Raw genomic sequence first — 12790 nt, 5'->3', positions numbered from 1 at the left:
ATATTGAATGTGTAATAACTGTGTCAAAGTCCGATTCCTGGTATAGGATTGCCATTGTTTGATGATTTCCAGGTATATTATCACCTGCAGAACTGGTCATTTGCTGAAATAACTTTTGTTTATTTGTATTCAGGTGAGTTTGTAACCATGCACTGTGTTTTCCTACACTGGTTGCCAAGAGATTTTTTTCTTCTTTGAATGTTTTCTTTCTTGTCGTCAGCGGAAGGTTACACCCCTGAAATATCTATACTTCATTTACTTTTTGTTAAGGTCGTAAGTCAGTTGAATATGATTTATAAGGACCTTGTCCTTAGAGTGATTAAAGTTCTTACCCTTGTTTAGACTACCGTAGAGGCACTCCCACAGAGACCCTACCAATCCCGTGAAGCGATTTAAACCTTTGCGCAAGCACATTCTTTCCGATAGTGGAGAACGAATCAGGCAGCAGGTCTTGGAAAGGAACTCGCATGTGAGGAGGAATTCCGTGGCTACCTTAAATCACATGCTGACATATCAAGAACCATACTCTCCACCCATATCCTAGACCTAGAGGGCTAGGATAAGAGGTGCCTCATCTCCCGAATTGTGCTGGTAATACAAAAGACACCGATGCGCAAACATCACACGGGCATTTTAAGACACTCAAGTGGTAAGCAAGAGGAATAGGCTACAGAGTGGTCCTTACTACAGTGAAGACTCACAGATTTGTCTGAGAATTTACTGTCACAGTGGATGCTAACATATCTTTACTGGACATACCTGTGTTTCTCAGTTTGGGAAGATTTACATGCCAAATCTGGGGAAACGTTTTTGAAAAACAAAAGCTTTAAAGTTCTCGCCACAATAATTGGTAAGTTCCATTCCAACTTTGGAATCATGTCAAACCTATAGTCATAATTCATATTTGTATAATGTGGTAAATGATGATTCTATAGTTTTAATAACTTTGACTCAAAGGGGCAATCTGCAGTTGCTACATTAATTTTTGGACTTGTAAATGAATGATATGTACACATTGATTCTTGAAGAATATAACTTATAAATGCCTCATGAGCTCAGTTCAACTGTCCTACCCCATCAGAAACCAAAATAAACACAGTAAATGTAAACAAACACTATATAGCTTCAAAACACGGTTAAAACTATAATTGTGACATGGATGGTCAGTCCTTGCATCCAGAGCTCTGTTTATGAATTTGAGATCGGTTATATTTCTCCAGCCCGTCACTCAGATTTTTACCGAAACAGGTGCGGGAATGGCTTTGTTCATGTTTCTTACCTCACATTTGAGGTAAGTTACCTTTGGAAATGTATAAGCAAAACCATTTTTTGTAATGTTATAAATGGCCACCTGAGGCACGTAGACAATAACTGAAATGAATAGCCTACATTGTGTCACAGTTTGGTTTGTTTAGGCTGCATGCATCACATTTCACTGTTGTTTTGCCAACTTTTAAGAGTTTCGAAATTATAGAACTACATGTAGGCTATGCAAGATTCAATTGATATGTCAACTGATGCTACCTGCCATCTGCAGACAATAACAGTGGTGGTTATCACTGACTTATAGGATAGCTGATGACAGCACCCATAATGTCAATATAAGCAACACAACCTGCCTCTCTTTATAGACATCAAGCGCAGTCTGTGATATGATATCATTAGGCTACACCGACTCTCAGTCAGCTGTACCTATACTCAGAGGGTCATTACCGGTAGGCTAGCTTACTTCTACTGTCATGGGGCGGCAGGTAGCCTAGTGGTTAGATCATTGGACTAGTAACTGAAAGGTTGCAAAATCGAATCCCTGAGCTGACAATGTAAAAAAAAAAAAGGAACATTTGTTTTTCTGCCCCTGAACAAGGCAGTTAACCGACTGTTCCTAGGCCGTCACTGAAAATAAGAATTTTGTTCTTAACTGACTTGCCTAGTTAAATAAATTACACATTTGTTAAAAACACCTGCAACAATAGGCAATGTGTGCTTCAACATTGATGCCTTCTTGCCTTTCCTGAAAACAATAAGATTCAGATTCAGTGCTTGTGGATTCGATGTTCTAACCAGATTATAGCGCCAACAACCTGTTACAACAGGTGTGGAGACCGCCTAGGTCCTAGGGGTCAACAGAGTTGGGATTCACCTGTCAAATTCAGCCTCCCAAAGTGCCCACATTGACCACTGGAGGGCGAGCGAGTATCTGGTTTTATTCAGCGCCCTTTGTCGATAGTTGCCCCACATAGAATACACATATACATATTTCTCCCTTTACTGTACATAGGTTAAGTTACAGTGGTGGCCCGTTTGAACATTTTCTCTTATGGCTCTTATGGCCATGTAGCCCAAGCCAGTGAGATTTTCCAGGAGGAAAAATGGAGAAAGCACTTCTCTGAAGTAACCTGATGTCTGTGATATTTAGTAGTTGACAAGCTTAACTGTCGCCCAAGTATGGTATGTGAGTTCATGTTGCAGAAAAAAATGGTATGGGCTTTCAGAGAAGTCCATTGGAATAACATATGGATAGTGTCTAACCAGTTGGCAATGCGCAATTACCCGTAGACATACGCACGGAATATCCGGTGGATCTGAGGAGCAAACATGGGCTCTTTTTCTTGTAAAGCTGATTGTAGGGAATGCATGACGTAGGAGCCGAGCCCTGTTTGCTACCAGTGTCCATATTCTTTTCCGAGAACATCTCAAAGATCTGATGCTGAACCGCACTTCCTGAAGAGAATACCCGGTTTAATGTGTTATTTGCATTCCGCGCGCGATTACCTCCTAATGGATTTGGATGCAGCATAGGTTAGAAGGAAGGAAATGACGTCAGCACTGTACTATAAATGATGACGATGACAGCCAACAGGTGAAACTTGAGATTTCGCAACATTGAATATACATAACATAGTTATAGGATATGGACAATGTGGCAACCTACATGCATTGCTGCCATTGTAGTCTGCATAACCTATAATAAAACATCATCCTACATTTAAAGTCCTACCCACATAAAGCATCTGTGTAAGAATATTACATAGTTTGTTTTCATTACAGCAGCCTTTAGTTTAGGATTTGAAATTCCACCACTTATAGGGCTATATGTTGTGATTGTAATATATTATGAATGGCCTAAAATTGCCTGAGTGGGCTGGAACTATCGTATTATTGCGTGACGCTCCAAGGCCTAGCCCCCTTCAATCCGATTGGTGTTTGTGACCAAAATGGTGTGGAAGAGAAAAAACGAGACATCTGTCCTCCACGTGGGTGTGAATCTACTTTTGCCATTGGTTTAGATCAACAGCGTCCTAAAGGACTTCTCTTGTGATTGGGTAGAATGTCTGCGGACTGTAGGCGTGTTTTTGGCGTGGTGGAAGTGAGCTACTTTGTGACAATGCTCAGTGTCGATTTTTCATTGGAGCTGCGGTGGGCATGGGTGCGCAGCAGAGAGCTTTACTGTATTAATCTAATGAGGCTTTTGCATTCTGTAGGTCTTGTATTTGGCTTCAAGGCAGTTTTCAGTCCAATGCATTTAAAACAATAAGGACAGAAAGGTATAGCCTATATTGCGCATTTTCTCTCAGAAAGGCAATAGTTCTAATTGATGGCCCTTGGCATATTTCCTGTGATACTAGTATAGCTGCCTGGCATTCATCCACCTCTGTAGCATTTAAAAATCTGGAACATTTTGGAGTGGAAGTTGGAACATCTCTTGAGCAAGCCGCATACACAAGAAAAGCGCAACAAAGTATTTCTCTATTAGACTCGTTCGGGGAATATTCTCATTATATAATCAGAAGAGGGGAAACTGGTTTATTCAGACTCGGTATACAGAAAGACACCAGGAGAGAGATTCTATTTCTTTCTTTTGAATGCAAGCAGTTTCACTCTCTGAAAACAAGGGACACTGCGTAAAGGGTCTGCTCTTTCTCTCCAACCCCGCTCCACTCGCCTTGTCTCCCCCCTGACCACAAGCTATCGAATGGACCAACATCCTAGCGCCCGGAGCTGCACCAGCCGCGGGGCTCCGTCTTGCGAGGCCGTCCCGAGTGAACCCTCCATGAATTTGTACATCCATTCCACAACCGGCACACGCTTCGAGCTCTCTCTTCCCCTGGAGGAGACTGTGGAAGGACTGAAGAGAAGGCTTTCTCAGAGACTCAAAGTACCAAAAGAAAGACTCACCCTTCTACACAAAGAAACGTGAGTACATCTATAAACATCAGTATATCCTACGGTCAAATGTTATGTGCATACATGATATAGTAGACTACATTTTACATACATTTGCTCTGTACAAATCACTGATTTCTATTGATGTCTATATTTTGCATTTATTTAATCTGTAACACATTGTGTAGATCAAGAATGGCATAGATGTCATATCAGCAGCACTATATTCAAGCTAAGCAGCTATTGACCATTAAAGCCGGCCAGTGCGGCAAGTATCGAATTGCGCATGGGAGACGCACATTGGTCAGTCAAGGTTTGGAGCAGCATTTATGAGCGAGTCGTGGGGCACATTGCACTGCCTCCTTCAGCGTTCATTATACATACCATACCATTAATGATTAAATATATTATACAAATGATTAACAGCTGAATGAAATGCATACAGTGCATGTTTACTTTATTTATCCAGCTGCCATCTGTCTGAACATTGGATTTGGTCTTAAAAAATACACAATTATTTAGAGGCTTTGTGTTTAGAATCGAATTGACGCTATACGTAAGTGGGGAGCACAATTGTATTTATTCCATGGTTGGGGTTATGGTAAGATTAGATGAGGGCGAAGCACAAGGAATCTCTTTCATTCCTTCTCTTTCATTATCTATGGTTACACCCAGCTTTCTACAATCTCCTCTCACACCAGGGAACGCATATGCATTGGTTTATGCTCACGTTTTATTACAAGGAACTCCCCTGGAGAAAATTGGGAGAACACGTATTTGCCATTTTGAATAGGGGAGCACTCGAGAACAATGGGGATAGTTTTAACAACGCGTTACAATCTACAATCTATCTGCACTGTAAAGCAAACTGAAACGGTAATATTAGCTGGTTTTCAATTGAGTCGGATTTTCGTGAGTTAAATGACAATGGAGGGGAGGGGAGTTGGTATGTTAAAGGTGTCTTTGTACTTTCACATCAACCAGTCGCATTGTTTTTTTTGCTTTTAAATAACAACCGTCCCATGGCTCCCGGTGTAATCGCCTCCAAATCACATCAGCCCTTAAAACCGAGAACCTTTTTTTGATTCTCTCTCCAAATACCTGACGTTAGGCGCTGCTGACTGCCTTTCTTCAGCTGGAGGTGTGACTTTTAGTGCCCACTGTACAGTGGGCTTCTCACAACGCTTCCACTAGCCGCGCGTTTTCCCCACCTCTTTTTTGACCCGATGAGGTCCTGAAAATGACCATTCAGAATGACAAATGACATGGCTATTCAGTAAATAGGCGTAGGCCTACAAGTGTTCCTAAACGCATTAGTTGTACAAGAATGCAAACATTTAAATGCAAATGAGCGCCCTATGGTTACATACCATTTCAATGTGTTGGAAAGTCTTTCCAGTAACTGTCATCAGAGAGCACACATAAACCTGTCTCCACCCGATGATGAGTAAGGCGTTGCATGCTCATGGTTCTCAAATAGTGAACATGAATGGACCAAACTACGCTTTTTAGGGAAGTCAAATAGTAGGCTGTTAATTGAAAGATTTTGTACAAATGCAAACGCTTAGGTCTATTTCATGTGAATAAACACACATTATTCATCGTTTCAAATGGAACATGCAATGTTTATGGAGAGGTCATAACCCTCAACTATCAGATTTTGCTGTCCTCCAAGAAGTTGTCATAACCTCCTGTCCAGCATCATGAGAGAAAATAGTCCTCTCCTTCAGGCAATGGCAGCGGTGTCAAATATCCACTGTTAACAGTTGTCAAGCCCCACTACTTGAAATTGAAATAGTGTATGACAGCGGATCAATACGCTAGCTCTCCGTCAAGCAGACTTTCATACAGGTTGTTTTTCTAAATACATGTTGAAGACTCACCTAACTGTACAAAGGTTGGTGCTTCTGAAACGTGAATAGAGTAATGTCAGTTCATCAGTTAAAATGTCAGTTTGACTGTAAACTAATATGGTTATTTATTTCTCCCCCTCAGGCGTCTGAGTTCAGGAAAACTCCAGGACCTCGGGATCTCTGATGGGAGCAAGTTAACCCTTGTACCTACAGTTGAAGCAGGCTTAATGGTAAGGATAATTATACACCTCGTCTGTGTGTGTTTTGCTAAACGCCCTGGGGGGTTGTTTGGGTTCAAGATAATACGTGTTAATAGCATCAGACAGATTAATGTAGGTAATTAAGTCTGTGTTGATCTCCTCTCAGTCATCTTTGAATGCACAAGGCTCAGCCTTTCTTCTTTGTCTACTAAGGCTCACCAGTAAATCATGTTGTTCTTTCTTTGAAGTCTCAAGCATCAAGACCAGAACAGTCAGTGATGCAAGCTTTGGAGAGTTTAACAGAAACTCAGGTAAGAACTCTCTCAAATAATGGTATTTAAGTGACCTTCATGAGAAGACCGTTCACTAGACCTGCGTTGGAGATCATCCAATGATTACAGAAGTGCTTTGACATACAGCTGGTTTAACTTAAACAGATTGCCCCTGAAAAGAAGCAGTGTGTTTTAAAGTGCATGAGACCTGTTTGCATGTGAAGCTGGAGCAGGATAGAGAAGACCTCATATAAGACAAAGGCTGCTGATACACCAGACTCTTCCCATGTGTAATCTTAGCCTCTTAAACAAGCAAGCCCAAGCAAACCCCACCCACCATGGGCCTGATTGAGAGTGAAGTCACCCCCCCCCCACCCTCTCTCTGTGCAAAGCCCTGACTGGCTCTCCTTTCTGGCTCTCCTCTCACCACAGAGACTCAGAGAGATGTTTCCAGGAAGCCAACACAGATATACACTAAACTCATAAACAGAGATTCAACTGACAGATAGGCATTTCAATCAATATTAGCCTATAGTTCCTGGAAGCATAGAATGCATGCACGAGAACACAGTGGCCAAGAACTCGATGTACCTCTCTGGAACTGTTGAAATACAGCATGAATATGAGTCACTGGTTTGGTCTGAGTCACTGATATGATCAGTACTGAAAGTAAAGGGATAAGATCTGATCTCACCTCACCTCCTCAACCTCAGAGAGAGAGAGAGAGAGACAGTGATGACGTATTGTCTCAGCAGCTGACTGACTCAAGGTGTGCTGTGTCTCTGTGATGCACGTAATAGTTGCAGTAAAAATATGTCACTAATGTTAGATACGACCTCAATAAAATGGACTAGTTGCACACTTATATTTTGAGGTTTTGTGTGACATTGATGTAGCAAGTTTTCTCAAGTAACATCAAGATGATAAAGATTGAGAACATAAAGTCTTCTAGCAGGGCTGCTGGTAAAGTCAAAAACTTTAAACACATGTCAAAACCTCAGTGTGGCTTCTCTCCCGCTGATATTTTTACACTGGAAATCCTGGCGTTATTGTGTGTGTGATCTCAGCGCCTAGCCTGCCTGCGCACAGCACAACGGTGACGACAGATGAGTGAGTGCGTTTGTGTGTGTGCGTGGGGGTTGGTTGGGCTGGAAGCAAGCCTTTATCATCATGCGTTACGACTTTGCCGGGTGGCCCACACTGACTGCTGTTTCCACTAGGCAAGGCTTTCCCATACTTCAACAGTGCCAACATCAAACAGTCTGTGCCCTGACTTTCCACAGCTCTGTATTCAAGACCTGTTGCCTTCGCCTCGCCTCTCCTCCTCTCACGGGGAAGGCAGGCAGCAGGAAAGGGCATGTACAGTAGTTAGGCCCTACAGTCATTATGAGTCACATTGGTAGGACTTCCTTCTTCATCAAGCCTGCCTCTTGTTTCTCAAGACTTTACTGTAAGAACGTGAGATGGTGGAACTATTCATGTCTCCTGGTGAGTCATTCAATGTGCTCATATGCACAGCCAACAATGAAAGTTTAGTAAAGCAAGTAACCCATATGAAACAGATTGAATGTGGGGGTTTTTTATCTAGGAGAATTGATTCCCACTTCATAATTCATGAGGCGGAATGGGACGATATAGATTGGGGAGAGATTACAGATACCGGGTAAGATTAGAAAATAGGAACACAAGAGCTTTCCCGTTCATTTCCTCCTCCAACTTGGAGGCTATCAAAAATCAATCAATGCACTGAGCTCTTAAATGTGTCTGATAGGTTAACCGATACCCCTACGATTCCAAAAATAGCCATAGGAATAAGATGTGGTGGCTAGTTGCTTGCTGATAACATTAGGAAAGTGGTAGGTTAAACGTCCCCATCTGTCGCCCTCCTCCCTCCCCCCAACTATGTGTAGTCTGGTCGGGATTGGAGATCAGGTTTTGTACCAGGAAGTTCAGTCTGTTCATAGAAGCCCAGCTGATAACGGCTTCCAGTATTCTCCTGCTTCATACTGGGATTCAGAAGAGTACTCCACAACCTGCCCAGCGAGGTAGCTTCCAGGGAGAGATCTATTTCGGACTTCCGTAGAGCGAGAGGGAAAGTGTTTCATGGAAAGGGAGGACCTTTTATCTCTCTCTCTCTCTCTCTCTCTCTCTCTCTCTCTCTCTCTCTCTCTCTCTCTCTCTCTCTCTCTCTCTCTCTCTCTCTCTCTCTCTCTCTCTCTCTCTCTCTCTCTCTCTCTCTCTCTCTCTCTCTCTCTCTCTCTCTCTCTCTCTCTCTCTCTCTCTCTCTCTCTCTCTCTCTCTCTCTCTCTCTCTCTCTCTCTCTCTCAACTCGTCCACCGCCCTATCATTTGAATGTGCTGTGGTTTGCAAGTTTTGTTCTCTGCCTAATGCCTGCCCGCTGCCTCCAGTAGGCTCCTGCTATATTCAGACGGTGACAGAATAGGCTGGCCTCTATCAAGGGCACTGGCTCCCTTAATTCTTCTTCTTGGCTTTTCCAGGCGAATTTTCTCCTGACATCTAATCTGCATTAAGCCACCACCTCCTGACAGTCCATCAAGACTGGGCTGGTTTTCTCCCTCTGTCTGCCAGAGATAGGTTTAGGTTGAGCCTGAGAGAGTGTCTGTCTGTGCAGCAGGCTGTATTTAAGAGGCTTGCTTCTGTTGATGGAAGAATGAAAGCCCCCTTCGAGCTTGGACTCAGAGGGATGTAGCTACTGGTCTGTTTGTGAGAAATATGGTAGCTATCTAGGGAGAGGAAGAGGGATGCTTACCGTGGTTGAGTATAATCAGCATCGTCAACTGTTATTGAGTGATGATATCTTGGTTTGGAAAAGACAGTTTATTCATTGAACATCGTGAGTGTTTGCTCATGGGTGCTTATAGGAAACCAAGCCACTTAACCTAACCATCCCCCATGCACTGCCCTCCCCTTCCCCCACCTCTCCCTTTGTTCCACGTTTTAAAGAATAAACTCCAGTCCAGTCCACAAAACCTGCCTAGCCGACCAACCCTCCAATACAAAAACAATGACTGAGAGTCAAGCTTGAGGTTAAGGTCTCCCCGATGACTCTGTTTTCCACGTAGGCTGGAGCCAATTAAGTGAAACAGTGTTATGATGCTATGATGCCAAAATCAATGTATAGCCCAGCTGGAAGGATAGAGGGGGGACGGCAGGGAGGAGAAGATTGACATATTTTCCTGGAGTAAGAACACAGCTTGTCTTTGGGGAGGCTGTATGTTGGCCAGGTCCCTGAGGAGTACATTGTTACATTTCTGCTGTACCTTTTCTCTCTTCCTTCTCTCTGTCTCCCAACACCCTCCTCCACCAGCCTCCGCTGGGCTCTGAATAAGAGCCAGCATTGTCATCAGCATTGTCATTGTGTCTTAAAACAGATAGATGCTAATAGTGGGATCTAACATTATGTGGAGGATCACCTCTGGGTCACCCCTCTCATCATTTCCACCAGCTCCCCTCCTCCAGGGAGCTTGGTGGGCCAGGCCAGGCAGGGGGGATGTGGGACGGAAAGGCAGGGAGAGGAGGGAGCCATAGGTGGCCTTGGTGAGTCACGTTGATTTGTTTTTGGCCGTTGTGGCGTGTTGTGTACAGGTTGTTCTGAGCCACGGAGGGAGGATGTTTGGAAGGACAGGCGTGACTCAAAGATGAGGAGATGAGCAGAGGGAGGGAGGGAGGAGGAGAGGAGAAAAGGTCACCTCTGAGGTAGAGGAGTAGAGAAGTGTTGTGCTGGTGATGGAGCTCCGATAAGGCCTTGTCTTATCATAGGTGTAACGATGTTCGTCTGAGGAAGAAGGAGTAGACCAAGGTGCAGCGTGGTACGTGTTCATGATTTTTAATAAAGCTGAACACTCAAACAAAAAATAACAAAGTGGAACAAACGAAACAGTTCTGTCTGGTGCAGACACACAAAACAGAAAACAACTACCCACAAAACCAACATGGAAAATGGCAACCTAAATAGGCTCCCCAATCAGAGACAACAAGAAACAGCTGTCTCTGATTGGGAACCAACTCAGGCCACCATAAACCTACAAACCCCTAGACCATACAAAATCCCCATAGACAAACAAAAACCCTAGACAAGACAAAAACCCCTAGACAATTCAAAAACTAAACAAACCACCCTTGTCACACCCTGACCTAACCAAAAAAACAAAGAAAACAAATATAACTAAAGTCAGGGCGTGACAATAGGGTTATAACTACATGGTCCGTTCATACACCTACACCTTATAGTCAGATTGTCCAAGTGCTTTTCTAGATAAGGTATTCTGTTCATGTGTTAGAAGTACATCATAAACTGTGTGTGTGTGTGGTGCGTGTGTCTGTCCGTGCCTGTGTGCCTAGCACACTGCTCAAAGCAATTGGTCAATATGTTTCTTTTTCCAGACCCCTGCTCTATACCCACCTCATCAAGATGGTAGTTAATCAGCCAGTCAGACACTACTGGAAATCATTGTTCTTTAATTGTATTGAGGATTTGGGAGTGGAAAGAATTGAAAAATTACTGACTTGCCATGTCAATAGGAGAGCATCTCCCCATCTATAAAACCAGCCTGCTGTCTCCCTGCATCAAATCAAAGCTTTTTGTATACAGGCAGGAGTCTTGCCTTCTCGTAAATGAAGGCTACAGAAATAAATAATTTCGGAGCAGAATGTGTAAATGGAATTGTATATTATAAGACTGAAAGACAACAGTGAATAGAGGGACTATTTGTTTCCGTGACCTATAAATCCTAGCCTGGGAGCGCATTAAGCTGGTGGAGTGTCTCTACACCTGTGTAATCTCTTTCTGATACAGACAGGCACATACAGGAGGGGTGCCAAGGTGTGTTTGAGAAACGGGGGAGATGGATTTGCAGATATTTTCTTTGTCCTGTTGTTTCTGTGTGTGTGTGTGTTTTGTATTTGAGAGAGAGTGACAAAGATTGTGTGAGTGCGTGTGTGTCCAGCGAAAATAAAGTGTGTGTGTATTGTGTCGTGCCCGTCATTGTTCTTCATCCGCTGGCCGCCTTTGTGCTTCAAGTGCCCCTGCAGCATGGTGATCGTGACTGACTGGGCTAGCGTGTGGGAGGCGGTGGAAGCCAGGAATATCACAACAGATAGAAAAATAGCCCAATGTCAAATGTAGGTAATTAGCACAACACAACTGTACAGGAGGTGTTGGGTGGGTTTCGTTTTCTCACCACCGTTCAAAGGCATCAGCCCTGCGGACTATGTTATGACCGGCCCCCTGATGTACCCATTCTAAATTCGATGGGTTGAGACCAGTTGAAACAAGTGTAATTGTAATGTTCATTTGCTATGATGGCATCACATATAGCTCCCGTTTTGTACTCCCTCTGTGTAAATAGTACACACAAATTCTACCGGCTACCGCATCTCAGCGCTGCCGAATAATAATGAATGGGCATCTACTCCAAATGTTGTGTCCTGTTGTAGAGCATGTGGTTAAGCCTGGCCCTCGTTCTCTCTCCCCCGCCCCCTTATCGCAGAGACTAGTCAGAACGTATTCATTCAGTTGGAATCAAAGACCTTGTGCATTGGTGTTGCACCATCTTTGATCGCCTAGAGAATGGAGAGTGTGGATGAGAGAGGGATGCACCCGTGATAGCAGCAGGAGATGTAATACGTCAAGGCGAGCGAATAGACTGGATTGCTTTGCCTATGTTGCCTTAGAACCTTCAAAGCCATTGTGCTTGGCTGGAAGCAGAGGTAATGTAGAGGGCCAGAGGGATGGAGGGATGGAGGGATGGAGGGGGGGGTGGAGGGTTGGAACCAGGAACCTTATCATTATGAACTTTGCCATTCTGTCTCTTTTTTTCCACCTAGCTGGTCAAATTCGCTGATAGCCAGCTGGCTCACTGTTTCTCATTCACCCTCTTCGCTTTATGTTTCCTATCGGGCACTATTACAGACGGCTATCTCTCCAATGAAGGGTCCTTTGAAGACGGGGCCTGCTTTTTAGGATTTGTGGCATGATTGATTTTTTTCTCCTCTTTTGAGAATCGTGTTATTGCATCTTTACCCAGTGCCTGTCTGCACAAGGAGCGTATCAATAGTTTCCCGGTGCGATCAAAACATTTGGGTGGATAGGCAGGTTAATAAGGTGGTTTCTGACCTCTTCCCCCCTTCACCTATCTGTTTGATAGGTTGACCAGGAGCTACTCAGCCGTAATGCAGCTGAAGGAGAAGGGCGATTCCTTCGCTTGAACCCTTCTACAGATCCCTATCCTCTCTGGGCTCTGACGCAAATGCTGCTCAGTTGTTCATGAATGTCAGCTCA

The 12790-nt window shown here is 43.7% G+C and overlaps 1 protein-coding gene across 2 annotated transcripts in view; it reads left to right on the top strand.

Moving 5' to 3' along the window:
* Window positions 1–632: 632 nt before the first annotated feature.
* midn (midnolin) overlaps window positions 633–12790 on the top strand; it is a 36569-nt gene continuing 24411 nt past the window's right edge. Inside the window, exons 1-5 of one of the 2 annotated variants that reach the window (XM_071345145.1) lie at window positions 633–649; window positions 773–850; window positions 3967–4194; window positions 6160–6247; window positions 6466–6528. In XM_071345145.1, coding sequence (XP_071201246.1) covers window positions 3974–4194; window positions 6160–6247; window positions 6466–6528 — 372 coding nt within the window. In that variant the 5' untranslated portion in view covers window positions 633–649; window positions 773–850; window positions 3967–3973. Of the gene's footprint in view, window positions 650–772; window positions 851–3253; window positions 4195–6159; window positions 6248–6465; window positions 6529–12790 lie in introns of those variants that run through there. The other variant, XM_071345144.1, reaches the window with a different exon arrangement.

Source organism: Salvelinus alpinus, chromosome 16, assembly GCF_045679555.1.
Source record: "Salvelinus alpinus chromosome 16, SLU_Salpinus.1, whole genome shotgun sequence".
NCBI lineage: Eukaryota > Metazoa > Chordata > Actinopteri > Salmoniformes > Salmonidae > Salvelinus > Salvelinus alpinus.
This window is presented reverse-complemented; position numbering and strand designations above follow the sequence as displayed.